Source organism: Cibotium barometz, chromosome 30 (genome assembly GCF_041138505.1).
Source record: "Cibotium barometz isolate CiBa-2024 chromosome 30, ASM4113850v1, whole genome shotgun sequence".
Lineage (NCBI taxonomy): Eukaryota > Viridiplantae > Streptophyta > Polypodiopsida > Cyatheales > Cibotiaceae > Cibotium > Cibotium barometz.
In genome coordinates this window covers 5317998-5338756 of record NC_141075.1, presented here as the reverse complement: position 1 = coordinate 5338756, position 20759 = coordinate 5317998, and the positions used below count along the sequence as shown (strand labels likewise).

The 20759-nt window shown below is 46.1% G+C and overlaps 1 protein-coding gene across 2 annotated transcripts in view; it reads left to right on the top strand.

Annotated features, from left to right (window-relative positions):
- The window catches only part of LOC147621087 (Translation initiation factor SUI1 family protein), an 80980-nt gene extending 60872 nt beyond the window's left edge, over positions 1-20108 (top strand). For both annotated transcript variants that reach the window (XM_086823784.1, XM_086823783.1), the window contains exons 4-8: positions 19034-19101; positions 19239-19320; positions 19421-19488; positions 19571-19654; positions 19911-20108. In XM_086823784.1, coding sequence (XP_086679910.1) covers positions 19034-19101; positions 19239-19320; positions 19421-19488; positions 19571-19654; positions 19911-19967 — 359 coding nt within the window. In that variant the 3' untranslated portion in view covers positions 19968-20108. The remainder of the gene's footprint in view (positions 1-19033; positions 19102-19238; positions 19321-19420; positions 19489-19570; positions 19655-19910) is intronic.
- The last annotated feature ends 651 nt before the right edge of the window (positions 20109-20759 follow it).

The window sequence follows — 20759 nt, the reverse complement described above, 5'->3', positions numbered from 1 at the left end:
ATATACATATATATATATACATATATATATATACATATATATATATATACATATATATATATACATATATATATATACATATATATATATATAGTGATAGATAGATATAATATATACAGTGAAAGTTGAGAGAGAGAGAGAGAGAGAGAGAGAGAGAGAGAGAGAGAGAGAGAGAGAGAGAGAGAATGAAATGAAATGATATATTAACGTCTTCAGAAGGCCAAAATGACCTATGAGACCAAAGAGAGAGAGAGAGAAAGAATGAAAGTCATATTAACGTCCATGGGAGGCCGAATCCGACCTATGGGACAGATTAGGTACATCCATTTACATTCCACTCTGGGTATCGATGCCAAAGAGGCATAAAACTGAAAAAAAATAACTCAAAATGAACTCTTAAGACTCTTAAGAGTTTAAATTACAATGGGTTCTATTGCATCTAGTTCGAAATTGAGGTTCAAAATAAAAATAGCTATATTTCATCCATGGATGGATTTGCTCTTGAGGGGGGTGGGGTACGGAATTCTTTAATGATTGCTTGTCCTCCTCTGTATATTGCCCATTTGCCATTCTTTCTTGCTTCTTTAACTTTATTCAGCTCTGCCGATCTGTTCTTGAGTTGTAGCGGGGTGAGTTCATCAGCTATCCATACCTTTGTCCCTTGGAGAGACCTTGTTTGCTTCATCATTGCTATTTTCTCATTGTTGTCCATATAGGAGACTTTTGCCTGTGTACCCTTTACTATAATAGAGATAGGGTCTCCTAAGTCCACGAAGGGGACTACTTTGCTCAGTTGTGCTGTAAGTACATCTGTATCTAATCTGTAGTCTTCTCGAAGCTCTTGAGCTATGTCTGCCCTATCCCAGCCTTGAGGAAGACCACCGACTCTGATACCTTTTTGTTACTTTCCATTCGTTCCTTTTCTTTGATTGCTGATATGACTTCTTTAACAAAATCTTGTGAGTTAACTGAATTTACCTTTGAAACATGGTTTGTCGTTTCTGTTTGTAGTGTTGTAGGTATGGGTCCTTCTCGTGCTTCCTCTTGCTTCGTCTTCATGGCTTGTACTTGCACTTTCAGTTCGTTGATTTGTTCATCTTTCTTGATAGTCTCGTGTTTCAGTGCTGCTAATTCTCCCTGGAGTTTCTTCAGTTCTTGCATGAGGTAGGCTTCCCATGGTGTCGGCTTGCTCACGGGTGGAGGAACGGGTGGTAATCGTGAAGTGGTGATTGAGGCAAAAGACTTCTTACTTCCCATATGTTGCTGCTGATAAAGGAGAGGGCTGTTGGTGGAACGAGTCTCCCCTCAAGGGTACCCTCTCCCCTTTGGGGGAGACTCAGAAGATGCGACCTACAAGATGCTCAGCTACAGGTGCAGGGGAGAGTTATGTTGCTGCCTTGGGGGCCTGAGCAAGGGTTTGGTGAGAAAAGGGGGGGGGGGAAAGGGGGACGACCGGATACGGAAACCGGGGGGGGGGGGGGGGGGGCGACTGGAAGGGGCGCAGAAACGAAGGGGCGCGAGCAGAGACGGACGGCGAGCAGATACGGAAACGGGAGAGAGAGAGAGCTGAGACGAGCAGATACGGAAACGGGGGGGGGGGGGGGGCAGAAACGAAGGGGCGCGAGCAGAGACGGACGGCGAGCAGATACGGGAACGAGAGAGAGAGAGAGAGAGAGAGAGAGAGAGAGAGAGAGAGAGAGAGAGAGAGAGAGAGAGAGAGAGAGAGAGATGATGAAATGAAATGAAATGATATGATATATTAACGTCTTCAAAAGGCCAAAATGACCTATGAGACCAAAAAGGTTACAACAATTGGTGGATCTGATACAATGTCTGTGTAAGGAAAGCTAAAAACAACTAAACAACTAACTGAAACTGAAACAACTATGAGGAAAAGTACGGTACCAGGAGCTCCTAATGGATAACATGTGGGAGGAAAACTCCAGCAACAAAGGTAAGCATCATACACATCACTATCCAAAGATGTCTCTCATCGGTCGATGGCGGATATCCTCAATGTCCTCCATGCTGAGTACTCTGACTAGACGTCTCCCATGCCGTGCTAGTATGGTCCTGATCCTCTGTTGTTGTCTCCGCCGGTGTCGAGATGGGCCTCTCATCTTGGGGCGCCTGGACCGCCCAGCTCTATAGCCCGATCAATCAGTGTACCTCTGGTGCGGCTGTACTCTGGGGCTAGCTGCAATGCTTGCTGACCTGACTGCTCAATCTCTGGTCGAAAGAAGTCTGTAATCTGCCTCTGTAGGTGTCTCTCCCTCTCTGATCCCCTCCCTCTCAGGAGACCCTCTCTATGTCTACGCAGCTCCAGCAAGTACAATCGGAGGCATCTCTGATCCTGGTATCTCATGACTCTAGAAAGTGGTCCAAAACCCTCTCTGAACAGGCAGTGAAAACGGCCTCGTATCTCATAATATACTGGACAGTGACATATGTAATGTAACTCTGTCTCTGGCTCCATCTGGCACAGCTGACAAATCCTGGCCTCAGCTGGTACTCCTCTGAATCTGCCAGTCTCAATCTCTAGCTGGTGTGAGGATGTGCGCATCTGACCAATAGCACACCGTACCCCATGAGAAAGATGAGTATCCATGTAGCTGGGTCTAATCACAAACCCATCCTCCGTGAGCTGGAGAAGATGATCTCTATAGAAAGCCATCTTCGTACCAAGCTCGTGTGTCGGCTGTATCCATGTCCTCCTAGTGTCCAGCTGAGTCAAGTCTTGCCTGATAAGTCTGGTAATCTCTGCCCGTGTGAGAGAGAGGGAGGGTGCATCCAGGGAGTACTGAAATGGAGGTAGCCTGTCCATACTAAAGCCATGCAGTTGGAACCAAGCTGTCATCTGTGCATACCAACATGATCCGTCTCCCTGTGATGCCAACTGTCGTGAAGACTCCAGGGCTAAGCGAGCATATCTGTCTCTAGGGAGAGCCCAAGTGCTATGTATAAAGGAGACTGATCGAGTGAGTGCCTCTACTACCAATGGGGGGGCAGCCATCTCTGCACGGATAATATCATGTGGTACGGAGGCCTTGGCCCTAATCATCCGGGAAATCATAGAAACCAAGGACCTCTCCATACGTCTCCATCCATCAGTGCTACCAGCTCGGCTGTGGTGATCCACTGAGGGTCCCCATATCTCCACTCCATACAGCATGGCTGAAGTGACCAAAGTGTCAAAGAGCCAGAGCTTTGTTCGAGGTTCCTGAAATTGAACCTGCGAACACATCCTCTCTAGTCTCCCCAATGCTGCATAAGCTCTGGTCAATCTGGTCTCCGCTGCTCTCCTCAAGGAAAATAGTGGGCCACTAAAAACCACACCAAGGTAAGTATATGCATCTGTATACTCCACTGTCTCCTGACCATATGTAAAGGTGGGCATTGACCTCCTAACCCACTGTGCTGTGGTGTTAAACACCATCACCTTGGTTTTACCAAGGTTAACAGACAATCCACTGTCCTGTGCAAACATGTGCAATGCATCCAAATGACGTTGCATCCCCTCTGGAGAATCTGAGATCAGCACAATATCATCAGCATACAATAACAGCGGAATCCATGTCCCTGCTAGCTGTGCTCCTCTGTCACCCTCCCGCTCTACATAGTCCGAAACCTCATCCACATACATCCCAAATAAGGTGGGGGAAAGGGGGCAGCCCTGTTTCACCCCAATAGTGGAGTGAACCATCTCAGATACACCCTGGGTAGTACGTACCTGCCCCACAACTGTCCTGTATAAAGCCATGATTCCCCAAATCAGCTCTGTGGGCACTCCCATCTCCTGTAGTCTGCGCATCAGTCTGGCTCTCGGTACTGTGTCAAAAGCTTTGCGGAAATCCACAAAGCAACAATAAATCCTCCTGCCATATAATCTGCCCTCCTCAATAATAGCTCTGAGTGTCAAGATATGGTCAAGAGTGGAGAAACCTCTCCTGAACCCTGCCTGCCCTGATGCACGTATGCCCTCTCTCTCTGCCCATCTACTCAACTCCTGCTCAAGAATAGATGCATATAGTCTAGCCAATGTGTGACCAATCATGATGGTACGATAATTCCCAGGAAGCATAGGATCCCCTGACTTGAAGATAGGCACAATCGTGGACATATTCCAAGTCTCAGGAAAACCCTCACACATGGCTCGGTTAAACATCATAGCAATAAGCTCTGCAAGCATATCTCTGGCATGAATAAAGTGCTCTGCTACCAAACCATCATGATCATATGCTCTCCCAGTCCTCATCCTGTCAATAGCTTTCCTTACCATCTCAGCAGTAAAGAAAGCACACGTCTCTGGGCATGGCTCCGATGGGTCTGGCAGGGGCGGCTGTCCTGGTGCTGTGTACAGGGATGCTGCATACTCACCCCAAATCTCTGTGGAGGTAATGGCTGGTGATGGTGAATGCTCATGGAATAGTCTCCATGCCTCGCCTGAGTCCTGACTCATAAACAACTGGTACAAATCCCTCTCTAACTGAGCAAGATAAGCCCTCTTCTTCCATCGCACTAGGTGCCGGAAGGTAATCCGTGACTGTCTGTGAGTGGTAACACCCATGAGCACCTCTCTCTGTAATCTGATCCTCATCTCTCTGCACTCCTCATCATACCAACTGTTCTGGGGCATGTTCCCAGATCGTCTCTGTGTAGGCTGACTATGGGGATATGCCTCTGATGCTGCAGCATGAAGCGTCTCTATCAATATCTGAGTGAGCTCATCTAATGGCCGTCCCGGCTCCTCGGCACATAGGCGTCTGTATATCTCATCCGTGTATACGGTGTCAGTCTCCCTCGTAAAGGTATAACGAGTGTGTGTGGAGACCTGTCCCAATGGAGCGGTGCTGAACTGAAATGTGAGAGTGAAGGACAAGATAGCATGATCCACTGCTATTCCAACCGGCCTAGTGCCTACCATAAAATCCTGAAAAGAGGGAATGAGACTGGGCTGAGCCATAACATAGTCCACTGTACTAGCACCATGCCGATGTGGAAAGCTAGTGAAACCGCCCGATGTCGGGAATCTCTGTAGGCCATTCAGGATGGCCAATCCATGTGCAGTCCCCATGTCTATCAAATACCGCCCATACACTGTATGTTCCTCATCCTGTGAGAGTCTAGATAGGCCCATATCCCTAACATCAAGCTCCCTCAACATCTCCTCTGAGGTATCATAAAATACTGTCTGGTTATGGGCGGTCCTGGCATTGAAGTCCCCCAAGAGAATGATGTCACCATCCCTGGAGAACTCCCAAATGTCATCATCTAAAATAGAAAAGGGAGACTGCCCGCTAGGTGATGCATACACTGATGTACTAGGAGCAAAATAGCATATAGCAATGTAGAGATATCTGCCGGTCTCTGCCCTCAGTCTAACCCACATGTACCTAGCCTGCTCATCTCTGCGGACTATATGTATTAGTGGCTGTAGCTCCTCTCTAAACAATACTGCCACTCCTCCTGAGCCCCGTCCTCTATGCTCTGAACGAGTCTCCTGTCTACAAGCTGTCTCCCATCGGTATCCGCTAACATGTGGCATGGACTGTCCAGGAGCCTGATGCGTCTCACAGTAGAAGATGATGTCCCTCCCAGTGAAACTATCCTCAAAAGCCCCTACATCAAGGCGTAGAGATCCATTACAATTCCAAGTAGCAACTTTGAGTGTAGTCCCATAGGTCTCGCGCCGTCATGAAGAGCGCCTCTCCATAATCACCACTCTACCATCTCTATAGAAGGCCACTTTCCCTTTCTCTCGGGCTGCCCTTATCTCGGGCATAACTTCTTTCATGTGGGCAAGTTGCGAGAGTGTGAGGTCATCTCCAAGAAATATTCCCGTTTGCTTGAGTGTAGGACGTCTCTTCAAGAAGTCCTTCTTCGCTTCCAAGGAGGGGAAACGAATGATAAGTGCTCTCTCCTTAGAAGAAGATTCGCCACTACCTTCCCTCTTCTTTCCCACTCTCCATGCCTTTGTGTGCGTGGCTTCAATGCCCATCATAGAGAAGAGCTCCTTGGTTTCCCCTTCCGCATCATCACGGTCTTTTAGACCGGACACTCGTACATGTAAGGCCCGGGTCTTCCTCCTTTGCTCCTCTTCAAGGGTCATGTTGATGATGGTGGGAGTGGGGATGGGTGGCGATTCTTTACCTTTCCCTTTCTTGGCGACCTCGATCCATTTCTCGGCCTCGTCCATCTTCTTTTGTGTCTTTGTGATCACCTCCACCCATGAAGATGTCTTCTCTTTATGTTGCTCCTCCTCCTCTCGAATGATCCTCATTTGTTCCTTGATGGTATTCAGCTCTTCAATCAAGGAGGGCTGAAATTCTCCATCCTCAAGCTTGCTTTTTGAAGTGGCTTCCAACTCCTTTTTGAGGGCTGAGATTTCAGCCGCTTGACTTTTAGCATGCAGTTTGGCCTCCACTAGTTCCTCCTTTAAGGCTGAAATCTCAGCCTCTTGCTTGGAAGATCTCTCTTCGAGCTCTTGGATTTTGTCAAATCCCTTCTCGAGTTTGGAGAGGCGGTTTATGATTGCGGTAACGAAAGAGTCGACCATCTTCTTGTTTTCTTTGATAATTGTGCCGAGCTTGTCCTCCACCTTCACGAGCTCCTCTTTAAACCCGGTCTTGGCCATGACTTTTTGTAGAACTTCCCGCAGCCGATGGACTGAAAATTAATCCATGACAGCAGCACGAAACAGCAGCAACAAGGAGGGGGGGTCAAGTCATGCAGGGGAAAGGGAAAGAGAGGAGATTCAGCAGAGAGAGAGAGTTATGATGCTGCCTTGGGGGCCTGAGGAAGGGTGGGTGGGAGCAAGGAGGCGGACCAGAGAAGAGAGAGAGAGAGAGAGAGAGAGAGAGAGAGAGAGAGAGAGAGAGAGAGAGATTGACGTCTTCAAAAGGCCAAAATGACCTATGAGATCAAAAAGGTTACAACAATTGGTGGATCTGATACAATGTCTGTGTAAGGAAAGCTAAAAACAACTAAACAACTAACTGAAACTGAAACAACTATGAGGAAAAGTACGGTACCAGGAACTCCTAATGGATAACATCTAGGGGGAAAACTCCAGCAACAAAGGTAAGCATCATACACATCACTATCCAAAGATGTCTCCGTCTCCCTGTGATGCCAACTGTCGTGAAGACTCCAGGGCTAAGCGAGCATATCTGTCTCTAGGGAGAGCCCAAGTGCTATGTATAAAGGAGACTGATCGAGTGAGTGCCTCTACTACCAATGGGGGGGCAACCATCTCTGCACGGATAATATCATGTGGTACGGAGGCCTTGGCCCTAATCATCCGGGAAATCATAGAAACCAAGGACCTCTCCATATGTCTCCATCCATCAGTGCTACCAGCTCGGCTGTGGTGATCCACTGAGGGTCCCCATATCTCCACTCCATACAGCATGGCTGAAGTGACCAAAGTGTCAAAGAGCCACAGCTTTGTTCGAGGTTCCTGAAACTGAACCTACGAACACATCCTCTCTAGTCTCCCCAATGCTGCATAAGCTCTGGTCAATTTGGTCTCCGCTGCTCTCCTCAAGGAAAATAGTGGGCCACTAAAAACCACACCAAGGTAAGTCTCCACTGTCTCCTGACCATATGTAAAGATGGGCATTGACCTCCTAACCCACTGTGCTGTGGTGTTAAACACCATCACCTTGGTTTTACCAAGGTTAACAGACAATCCACTGTCCTCTGCAAACATGTGCAATGCATCCAAATGACGCTGCATCCCCTCTGGAGAATCTGAGATCAGCACAATATCATCAGCATACAATAACAGCGGAATCCATGTCCCTGCTAGCTGTGCTCCTCTGTCACCCTCCCGCTCTACATAGTTCGAAACCTCATCCACATACATCCCAAATAAGGTGGGGGAAAGGGGGCAGCCCTGTTTCACCCCAATAGTGGAGTGAACCATCTCAGATATACCCTGGGTAGTACGTACCTGCCCCACAACTGTCCTGTATAAAGCCATGATTCACTTCTTCTGAGTATTCGGAAGAAGCGAATACTGGAGCTCGGCGAGGCTATCCCTAGTAGGCAGAGTGGTGGTGGCGAACCAGGTATTGCTTGCCACCATGTGGTACATCACTTCGTGCTGGGCTTTTTCTTAAGCATGTCTTGGCTAGGTACAACGTTTGATCCGAAAAATTCTTGTGGGCCAGGAGTGATGGGAGGCCAGCCAGGGCCAAGGTGGCATGGAGAGCGATCATTCACCCACGTAGCAGGGGGGGGGGGGGGGGGGGGGGACTTGGTCTCATCGACCCCGCTATACACAGCCGTGCCCTGGTGGGCAAGTTGATTGTCAGAGGACTCCTACCCGGTCGTGAGCCTTGGAAGGATTTCCTCTTGGCCCGGATTTCAGCATGCACTCCGAGCCTTGGAGGCCCGTGGCCACAGAGTATTGGATGGATCTTCACAGAGATGTGAGCCCGTGGTTTTAGCCGTGCCTTTGAGGACAGATTCATAGCCAGTCTACTTCGTGCCTGGGATCATCTCAGGACAGCCCTCAGACAGATTGTTCCAGTGGCCTCAGAGGCGCAGCTTCGGCAGCCTTTGGTCTGGAACCCCCTGATCCGTTTACCCAATGGCCACATGCTAGGGGCCCGACCGCATATATCTTGGGGCACCTTGAGCATGGGACCAGCCAGGTCTCTCGGAGATTGGATTGCACACAGGCAGTTATCTCACGAGGAGCAGGAGAGAGGCCTAATAGGGATCCGGGGTAGAGACAGGCTTAGCATTGGCATTGACTTAGCTATTTCTCAAGAGTGGCTGACTCCTATTCCCGACCCGACCCGACCCGACCCCCTCGATATGGCTAGGTGTGTTTACTAGACAAGATATCCTTGTGGCGGTCCATGGAGCAGATGAGGAAAGTCGCGGGTCTAGTTGGTTACAACTTCTCCGTCCATCTTCCCGTTGAGCTTGGGAGGCTTCAGAAGCTTCATTAATTAAGCTCGTTTCTCGCCAGGCAAGTTTGGTCACTTTTTCTATTGGATCCCATGGTAGACTAGAGAGATCAGAGCGAAGATTTCCAAGGTTGCACCCTGCAGAGGGTGAGAGTGATTGGTTTTCGGGCGCGGAAATGGCACATAGATCCAGCATCGACCAAGGTGGCCGAGGAGAGACTATGGCGGCTATGGATTTGGGAGAGCCAACCTCTCACATGGCTGCAGTGGGACCCTAGAGAGTGGACTTGGCATGATCCCGCAGATCGGGAGGAGACTTTGGATGCCCCCTTCTTTGCATATACAGCGGGGCTTGGCCGTAGGATCCAAATGCTTGAGATAGATGGCACACCGTTAGCAGCCGCACACTGGCAGTCTTAGGGCCTATCACAACGCTTCCTTTCAGATTTCTGGAAGAGGCTTTGGGACACAACTATCAGCGGAGGAAGATCACTCTCTTTCTTTGGCTGATGGTACACAGGAGTTTAGCGGTCGGTACTTGTCTAGCAGCCAGAGGTCGGTCAACAGCTTGCCCGAGGTGCGGCCACCCCCAGGAGACTCAGCGACATTGCCTTTGGGATTGCCCGAAGGCTCAGTAGATTTGGCAGCGGATTCTCCGCATCTTCGGTATGGACAGGGCATCAACCCAAATCATCACTTGGGGTACTGTCGCTTGGGCCATCGAGGCTAGAGTGGTCAGGGCTTATGAGGAGGATGGGGGATGACTAGCCCTTCGGGTCTCCCACCATCGTATTGCAGCAGTACCAGTCACAGCCCCACCGATAGGTGATTGGCGACCAAGCTCATGCGAGAGATGGGAGATTTGCAGTAGCATAGCAGCTTGGCACATCTGGCGTGCTAGATGCAGCAAGGCCATTGAGGGTACCCACACTCAGTCGGCTGAGACCATCAAGAGCATACGACTTGATATCATTCACACCCTCCGCGGTCAAGTGGGGGAAGCTGCAGGGAGGTTTTGATCGCATGCGGAAGCGGCGGGAGGCCTTCTTGAGACTTTGGAGGCCTGGCCCTTTCCTCACAGATAGAGGCGGCGACCCCATTTGGCATTACAGACCACCTGTATGGTTGTTCCCCCCCCCTCCCCCTGTATGAGATAGCCTTCTCCTCACAGAGCGGCCTGCTGGAGGAGAAGCATCTCTTCCCCTTTGATCATTTGTTTCCTGCCGTTTTATGAGGCGATTTTGTATCTAGCCCTTCGTGGTTGTACTTAGCCTTCACGGCTGTTTTTTCTTTAACTAATTGAAAGATCTTTTTTCCAGAAAAAAAAAAGCTTAGTATGAAGGTCTTCATTGTGGTGTTGCTTAAAGCTTTCCCGTTTAAACTTCCATTGAGGCTCTCTCCCAGAACTGAAGGAAGCTTCTCTACTTCAGATCACAGTGTTGCATAAACGACTTAGCTGCACACAGTCGATTCAGCCAAACAAGTGGTATTGCTGCAATCGGCTCAGTTTACTAGAAGTGAATCATCGATTACAGTCGAATTGTTCAGCAGTGCAGTTGTCAAATGATCCGATCCTACTTTTCTACTGCTTCACCACCAGTAGGTGACACGTGGTGGATATAATCGCCCATTTTTGTGATTGTTTTCATCTACGATTGTTTTCTGGTTAATCGACCGATTCCATTTGGCCAATTCGTGATTCAATTAACGATCCTAAAAGTCAGATCGCGATTCCAAAAGTCAGATCTTTTAGCAATCCAACTTTGCCGATTCCACTTTTTGTGATCGTCCTATTCAACGATCCTGCCTCGGCGATCCAACCTTGGCGATTCCACTTGTTGTGATCGTCCGATTCAACATTTTCGGATCGACCGACTCTACTTTTCGGATCAACCGATTCTACTTTCTTGAATGACCCAACTCTCTAGTTTCAAGGATCGTGCGATTCCACTGCTAATTTTCAGCAGTTTTCTGATTGTTCAGCAGCAGCTGTTGCTAACTTTAGTTTAAGTTTTCTTTTCGCATCTTACCTTCTCAAATTCATCAACAATCAGTTAGGTTTGGTCAACAACTTTGCAAATGGTTTGTTTGGTATTCTCTCCAAAGATAAATTAGATGGGTCGAATTACTCTCTATGGAGTTTTATGGTCAGAAATATCCTTGTTGCAAAGGATTTTTGGGGTCATGTCAGTGGTGACGAACCTCGCCTTGGTGCAATTTCTCTTGCTACTCTCAAAGGGGTCAGTCCCAACAGACCTAGTCTCATGTTCCTCAAACTACTGCTAACCAAAGAAGATGGGATTCATATGATGCTTAAGCTTCGGCGTTGATTGCCTTGTTAGTTAAAAGGTTTATTGTTCCACACATTCACTCTTGTAAAACATCCATGCTTGCTTGGAACACTCTAGACACTATGTATCAGGCTAAAATTGATGCACGCAGTGCTTTTCTCAAAAGGCAACTTGATATTGAAAAAGTTACAGGACTTAAGAGAACAGCTTCTCAACATTGATGAGATCATTCATGACAGGGATATGGTTAATAACATCACCCTTATCTCTTTGCATGAATCTTATATGGGTTTTAACACTTGTCCTCTTACCTATCAGCAGCTTGTTAGCTTATTGTTGCAAGAGGAACAATCCAAAAAGAATGCTTGTGCGAGTTCTAGGAGTGATTAGGCTCTAGTAGCTAAGGATAAGGGCAAGAAGTTTCAGCGGAGAACCAATTCAAAACTTCTGAGGCTCAGGGTGATTCCGAATAGCCAAAGAAGGTGACTTACCGGTATTGTTAAGAAGCCCGGTCATCCAATTGAAAATTGCTTCAAACTTCAAAATAAGGAAAAGAAGAAAAAGAAATCCAACAAAGTTTCTAGTAGTTTTGCCTCTGACAATTATAAATCTCAGAAAGAGGACTTTGCTAATGTCGTTGTCTACAAAAGACTTCTCACTAATGTCTATTTGAAGTTATAATCCTGATCAAGATGCATGTCCCAGTGCAACTGTCTTTGACACTTGGTTTCTTGACAATGGTGCTTCTAAGCACATAACTTTTCGAAGAAGTTTGGTCAAGCATATGGAGATTGGTCAAGCATATGGAGACTGTGCAAGGTAGTCACACTGTTACGACCCGCATTCACTTTCACCACGACCTTGACTCAGTCTACTACGATCAACTACACCGCCACACTGCTGACCTCGATCTCTCATCATCAGTCTCAACACATCTCGTATCTATTCTACAGGCATCCACCCAAGCAAACTTCCCATGCATCCTTTGCTTCACGCCAAACCCCGATGGGCTCACAGCCTCAAAACAAGTGGTATGATGATGAGTGTAGAGACACGGGGCTACGCTTCACCTCCTACAGGAAAAAAAGACTGGACAGATCTCTCCACGCGAAACGCAAAGAGATTTCTGTCACCTCACCTATCCATAAGGCAGTAGACCTTATGTACCTCAATAACTTCTGGACTATTATAATTGGCCACACCTTGGCCAAGATCTATGCGGCTGTATTGGAGGCAGAGATTGACACTCTGGCAGAGAGGTAGAGATAGAGCACTTAGACAGGCTGGCTTTAGGAGGAACTATTTGACACTGGAGCATATCTTTACCCTCAGGGCCATCATTGAGGAGGCTAGGGCACACCGGCAACGGGTCGATTGTTTCTTTGTCGATTTCTTCAAGGCTTTTTTGACTCGATCTCTAGGTCACGACTTCTTGGGCGCTTACATGAGCTCTACTTTCCACCTAAGATGATATGGGGAGTGATGACTAGCAGGAATCCTGCACCTCGGAGCCTTTCGGGAGAGATCCCTTGGACTATTGGGGGGTCAAGCAGGGCTGCTCACACTCCTTGGGCTATACATTGATGAGATCTCGGGATTCATTGAGATCGATTGGGTGGCACAGGCTCATGGCTAGCACAGACAATGATACCCATTCTCTTTTATGTAGATGACATAGTCCTCATTTCAAACTCAGCTGAGGGATTGCAACGGCATGTGGATGCATTGCAGGCTTTTTGTAATGAGAGGGACCTCATAGTAAATGTTGGGAAGACCAAGATTATGCTTTTTAACACTGCCTATCTGGTTGCACCCAGACACTCTTCACATAGTGGAGATGAGGTTGAGTTGGTCACACCACATGTATATTCGAGGATCAATTTCATTGGCCCCTTTTTTATCTTGCGCTTGGCCGCGGAGGCACGTCTGGCGTAGGGCTATGCTGTACAAATTTCTTGCATGGTTTTTCTCTAAGATAAACAAATAAATGGTCATTTTGTTTTAAGAACTATGTCATTTTCCACGCTATTATCCGGCGCCCAACAAAAATACGGGGGCGCTTTTCTCTGTGTTATCCGGATTCTGCACGTGTGCTTGCATGACCTGCTGTTGTTTCTGCCATGGCTGTTGCCACCTCTAGTCAGGCCGGTACGGCTGGGCTTGTACAACTGCTATTGCTACTGCTCAAGGCCTTCACAAACCGACCTGCCTATGCCTGTGCATGGGTTTGCCTGCAGCCCATTGAATCGCTGCCATATGGCCAGACCAAGTTTCCCTTCTACGCATCATCTAGAAAGCAGAAAAATTGTAACTTGGTTGAACACAATGCTAATCAATATACTTAAATACACTAAAATTTGATGGACACATGCTCAATACAAGAAGTAATTTGCTGAATTGACAAGAGACACACAATGAGCCGGAACGGCCGACCCCTCCCTCAAATAAAGTATATTGATCTTGGGAGAATCAAGTACATAGTGTCATGGGCTTTTCTGACCAGATTTCCATACCAATGCATATGAATACAGAATTGCAAACAAGTGGTTGTCGATGTAGACTTGCAACTGGCTCTCTTCCAATGTTAATTTTTATTGATTAATCTGTACATGAGATACAAGGGGAATGGTATCACTCTCTTTACCAGCATCAATTACATGCTCTCGGTCTTTATGCATGAAGGTGATCCTGTTGGTCTTGTAAGCCTTGCACGGATCAATACGTGTATGCCAAGGCTTTCCAAGCAATACATCACAACCATTCAAAGGCGCCACAAGAAAATCCTCATGATCCATATAGCCTTGAATGTGTATGGACAACTTGCCAATAATAGGCATAACCTGCACTTCTCTACCAACAGAGGCAGTCCCTGCTTCAATTTGAGGACCCATGTCCTCTACTTCAATACCCAAAGCAGCTGCCATCTGTGTAGATATGAAGTTCTCAGTCGCACAATCATCAAACATGAACAAAGCAGGCTGATCCTTAAGCTGTCCCCAAGCTTTACATACAACCCTGTCTTTGCTATCATGTGAAGTGTTGCTCTGCACATCTGGAACCATATGCTCATTAGGCTTTGATGCATTTGCATTATCACGCTTCTTCTTGTTTGGGCATGCTTTTGCAATATGCTCAATGCTACCACAAGTAAAGCATTTCCCCTCGCTCATATATTGCTTTTTCTGCTCCGGAGTGAGACCATAGTCTCTCACTTTGAAGGGACGCTTCTTGGTAGTATTATTTTCAACCTTTGGACCATTTTTATCTTGGTTTTGGTCCTTCTTAGGTGGCTGTCCATTATTTTGCGGGTTTTGGACAGCCCTATATTTGCCTTGAAATGAGGGTTTAGCCTTATTGGATCGACTCAATTTGAGTTCCAATTGCTCGGTGGCAGTGGCGGCTGCGATTAGTTGGTGTAAGGTGTGACCAGGATACATTTGTAGTCCCGCTTTGTACACGGGTTGCAATCCCGATTGAAACCTTCTCTTCCTTTCCGCCTCGGTGACATGCATAAATGGAGACACCTCCAAAAGCACTTTCCAAAACTTTTGTACATATGCATTCACTGATTCCCTCTCATTTTGCTTCACTCAATCCCACTTCATTGTTATCTCATTCAATGCACTGGGAGCAAGAATTGAGCATAGAACCTCTCCTTGAACTCTTTCCATGATCTAATAGGATTCGGTGAGAGCTTCTCCGTGAGCCACCAATGGGCAGCAGTGCCTTTCATGAACATGCTTACATGGCGGATCATGGATTTCTGAGTGAAATCCTCATCACTGAAAGCAATATCAAACTAGGCAATAAAAGCAAGTGGCGTTGATGCATCATATTCCCCATGATATGCGCCAAACTTCACAGATTTGTCTCCGGCTTTGAAGTCACGAGACTTTGATGCATGTGCCTGCATCTCAACATGTTTTCCCCCATGTTTGTCCATTGGGACAGCCCCTGTGACTCGCATCATTTTAGGAGCAAAAGGTGATGCATAAGGCATAGATACATGTGCCCTGTAAGCATGAGGCATGGCTGGCCCCTCAACATGCATTGGTACATTTTCAGCCATAGCTTCTCCCTCACGAGCACACTCGAAGGTATGAGTGACATGAGAGATACGCGGAATACTTGCACCAACAGAAAATTGCAACCCATGTATCATGTGTTGTGCGTGCACATTTTCAGCCGGCAATGGCATTTGACATAGATTTTGACCACTGCCATAAACATTGTGTCTTTCACAGGCTACATCAGGTATTCTTGCATGGCTTGAAGTCACTGGTTGTTCCTCTCCCATAGCATGGAGATTCATCCTCTTAGACATAAGTTCTTGTTTGGGCACTTGTGGGGATTCCAAGACATGTGGGATGGTTGCCTTTTCTGCATAGGCATCCTCTGTACGAGCCAAGTATGCACGTGCTGCATCCCTCAGTTGGATGTGAAAATCTTGAGTAATCATTGCTATTGCATGATTCATATAACATTCAGCTTTCTTCGCCTTCAAACGGTCATGTACCAATGGATCCTCGCGGTGGTAGAGATTCAATTCTTCTTGTTGTGCATAGAGAAGAGCCTGCATACGAGTAAGTTCAGCCCTCAAGACTATGGACTCTTCTTCGTGCATCTTCTCTTTGCCACACGGGACGGCTGTCCCACATATTTATGTTCCCTATTGTGCACCACATGAATTTTCTCATCCTGTAAACCATTGGAGGCATGCATTTCATTGTCCCTGCCTCTTGTGTTAGCATCTCCAACATTCACTGTATGGTTGTCCATAATGTTCAAAGTGTAGAGATAGTTAGTGTTCACGGTGATCGTCTCTCACGATAGAAGTGAAAGAGAACCATATGCTCTGATACCAATGTAACTTGGTTGAACATAATGCTAATCAATACACTTAAATACACTAAGATTTGATGGATACATGCTCAATACAAGAAGTAATTTGTTGAATTGATAAGAGACACAATGAGCCAGAACGGCCGACCCCTCCCTCAAATAAAGTATATTGATCTTGGGAGAATCAAGTACACAGTGTCATGGGCATTTCTGACCAGATTTCCATACCAATTCATACGAATACAGAATTGCAAAAAAGTGGTTGTCGATGTAGACTTGCAACTCACACTATCCTCTCAAGTGCCCATGTTCCCTACCATCTGCTCTCTATTGTTCCACCAACACATGGTAGCAACAATCTGCAAGAGAGCACATAGGACGAGAGAACACTACACAGGGTATGTGATCTTGTAATCCGGTTTCTCCCTCCTGCTACCCATATTTAAGCATAAAAGCTTACCAATTGCAAGTAGAGTCGATGATAGCAGAAGTCTTCGCGATTGAAGTCCTTGGAGTGATGAGATCTTCGATTTGTCGCATTTCTTCGCGAGACAAAAGTCTAGGATGAAGGGAACCTTGGGAAAGCTTCCCCTATGGATCAACCTGAGAAAGAAGGGATGAAATTAGGATTTTCAGCAAAAAGACAAGAAATTACAGTAATAAAGGCAGTTGTTTTGCTGAATTTCAGTCATTGGGAGTATGTAGATGAGTGATTAGCAACCAGAAACTCTCTTGGAAGTTTGGGAAACATTTTAGCAAGCTTGGATATGAAGTAGGGAAGGAAAAAGTTCAGAAAATACAGCCCAAATGCCCTCATGAAGGAGGCGCCTATCTCTAGAGAGAGGAGGAGGAGTGAGGTGGTGAGTTGTCGAGTGTAGGTGGCAGGCAGGTACTTTGTGGAGCAAGCTAGAGTAGACACATGGCTGGTTACTTCCTTTGTACAAAGGGGATAAGGTCTGGGCGGTGGACATTGGGTTTTGTCCACCATTAGTGTGTGTGAACACCGGGGTGGTCATAATTTATAAGTGAGTTTTGGTTGCCCAAAACTTCATGAAGTGTGTACACACTCACTTATAAATTAGTGTTAACTTCTAAGGCTAGGTTTATGACCAATACTTACCACCTGTCACATGCCACATAACCATGTCAGTAGACAGTTTCACATGCATGGTTCGCGGGCGGGCGTCCCCTTACCCGGAACTACACATTGGTTGAAAAGAGCATGCAATTTCAATTGCAAGCAAGCACATAAAGATGCTATGGAATGCAGCATTGGTATGGGCAATCCCCGTTCATGAAACTATACCAAAATAGACTGTTCCAGCCTCCAGGCAAGTACACGAAGTACCAGACCCAATGGAACACCAATCCACGAGGCATTTCCGGGCATGTACACAGAGGCACAAGTCCCAACGGAAAGCCAAGTCTACAGTATCACATGAGTGGCATCAATCCCCGACATATACAACTGCCATGGACACCGATCCAATGTACATACATGATGAGAAAGCATGGGGGGACCAATTGGGTGGCCAAATGGTGACAAATATGCCTCTCTCAAATCTCTGATATGATTATTGAGAATTAAGCATCAAGCATGCATCTCTTAAATCTGTACAAACAGAATTCAGAATTCAGCATACACATCTACAAGCTTAACACATGCATCGCCAAACTTTTCTTCTCCCTTCCTCTATGCTCATGAACCTACTCTTCTCCTCAAGGCGACTTGCATAAAGCAAAAAGGGAGTTCACACATACCTTCAAATCAGAGTATGCACCAAACCCAAGCAGCAGTGGTGTAGAGGAATACCTGGTTCTTTCAAAATCTTTAAAAACAGCACAATTCGTTTTGCTTACAGAAACTTTTGCCCGTGCTTCGACGTCCTCCTCTTGTGGTTTAGGAAAGTGAACATCTCTCCTCTTTCGTCTTTATAGCTCTACACAACTCTTTTAGCACGTCTCTCTACTACATAGCCATCTCTCCCTCATCAAAACAACTGCCCCCTTTGTTACTTAGCTCTTCTTGTTATTGTAGGCATATTCCTTACAAATATTGTAGAGTGTCATTCATTAGAGTGCTTAAGAAATAATTCTAAAGGATCTCATGAAAATAATGGAGATTTATATGGAAAGCATATCCTTTCTTATCAAAATAATGGGGATTTATATGCAAGGCATATCCTTTCTATGGTTTACTTGGAAGGTTTTCTTACATGGCTATCCTTTCTATGTATTTGGAAGGTTTTCTTACACGACTTGCCACAAGAGCTAAGGCTTGGAGTGGACTGTGTCTGAGGCCTAGGCACATGCCTTTGTCATCCGACAACACGGTACAATACAATTGTCCACTCATTAGGCTTATCCATGGGGAGGAGGACACATTATGAGCCCGCACACATGAGATCCTTCTGTAGCCTACTCTATTTTACAGACGGTCTATGTAATAAATTGACCGTCCCGGTGATCGCTCCCTTAAAGACCCCGAAAATGAATGTTCGAGTAGAGTCAATGCCACTTTTCTACTGTGTGTGTATATCAAGACACGGAGGGTCAATTACTTTTTTTTTTTTTTCATGGTCTCTTGACATCCATAGTCAATCGCAGGTGGCAACAGAACTTTGGCAAGTGCCAAAGCAACCTGCCTTTGGATGGCAAACTGGAGTTCCTCCAAAGGGGCTGCTCTAACCAATATTTTTCCCGTGTCTATCCAGACACGAGGTGACACAATCACAGTTAAATCTCTTCCTATGCGGTGTTATGGGGACGTAGAGGCATAGGAAACCAATATGCTAATGGATCAGCTCTAGTAGTAAAAGGGGTTCTACTCTTGTGTGCAACAATGTGTTAATGAAACGGTAGGCTAGGTATCCTCACTTCTGTAGCAATGCATCATGGAAAAATTGTTATGGTCTTATCAAAACTGGTCTACTTGTGGCAAGTTTGTGATAATGCGATATTTTGGTCTTTGGATCACAGGCAGCACATCAGAGCTCAAAACAGAAGAGGAGGTCAAGACTTTACCTGGAGGCAAGGTGAAAAAGAAGGTATGGCTGTGCAGTAAAACTTTTTACTTTTCAGGACCAGTACTAGGTAAGAGGTTTCAATTGTGAAGGTAATGCATTATGTTGTCTAAGCTTGTTATCTCTCTGTCCCTCTCTGTCTTTCTGTTTTGACATTTCAGGAAAAGCCAGAAGTCGTCGTCGAGAAAGTAGTTCGTAACAAGCGGAAGTGTGTCACAATAGTCAAAGGTCTAGACATGTTTGGTGAGAACCCTTTTCAAGTTGTTGCTTCAGAGCGTTGAAAGTTCTGTTTTTTATTAGACAGAATCTTCAACACAATTCATCATAATTGGAATTACTGTAGGAGTCAAACTGAGTGACGCATCAAAGAAATTTGGGAAGAAGTTTGCCAGTGGAGCATCAGTTGTGAAGGTAAAAATAAGTACTTTGTCTTTTTGTTGGAAAAAGAATGGGATTAGATGTGTGTACTCATGTTGTTTTTTGCATTTTCTAGGGACCAACAGAGAAAGAACAGATAGATGTTCAGGGAGACTTTATGTATGAGATAGTGGACTTCATTACGGAGACCTGGAAGAATGTAAGCTGTTCCTTCTTGAAAAAAAGAATATAGAAACTTTAATGTCAGGGACTAAATGATGTGAAATGAGGGGTTAAATCTTGGCTATGTTTCATGGGCATGAGTTGTGTCTTTTATTATGTAACATCAAAGCAGCATTAGACTCTCTGCATGTTTGAGAATTCGGTAGCCCGTTTTAGTGTGAGTGCCAGTTTTTCCTGTGCAAAGTAGGGCACTCCGTATTAGATCCTCATATTGGAAATGCCTTTTATCTCAGGTCCCAGGATCTTCGATATTTGTCTTTGAAGACGGTAAGAAGGTTTCTGCAGCTTAGTTGCCACAATAGCTATGAAAGACAAGCATTTAAGGTGGCAGGAGCTATGTGTTTGTTTATGAGGCCAGGCAAAGAAGAGGAACCAGATTGTAGCTCTGCATTATTGAAATCATGTTAAGATGAAAGCTTTTAGTTTGTGCATCTTAGTTTTTTTTCGTTCACCCCCCCGCCCAACCCCCTCCACCCCCCCCCCCCCCCCCCCACCGGGCCCCAACTAGCCTTAGGCCCAAGATCCTCCCGTAGTTACCATTTTTAGTGCACTGCTCGTAGGTGCATTTTAACCCAGGACGTCCCGGTCCTAGGCAAACACCTTCACCACTTGGGCTATCACCTCATTCGTGAGGATGTGGGGTTCTCATATTAGGCTCTTATCTTAACGTTCTAATCTGAACTTTTCTTGAAAAACGGTTCTTGCAAGGTAAGGTCTTAAGGTTTGCAAGGCATTTTTCAGCTTAAAAATGAGGTCAATGTCAATGTAAGAGAGAATTGACACACATTATACCAACTGCTGCTTTTTTTGAAACAAGCACTTGGATGCAAGACCTAAGTTCAAAATCCTTCTCTTATAGCGTAGTATGAGCTGACTGCCTCTTATAGCCTACTAGTATGAGCTGCCATCTGCTTTGCCAAAGATTTGGCATCTTCCATTGCTAAGTTGCTGCCTTGTTTCCCCACGTGCATTGGTCAACCTGAATGCGACAGACATGTAGCCGTGTCAACTGTCGACACTGCTTCACTGTACTCGTTTTTAACCCTGCTCATCACTTGTCTTGGAATTTCCTTGGAACAGAA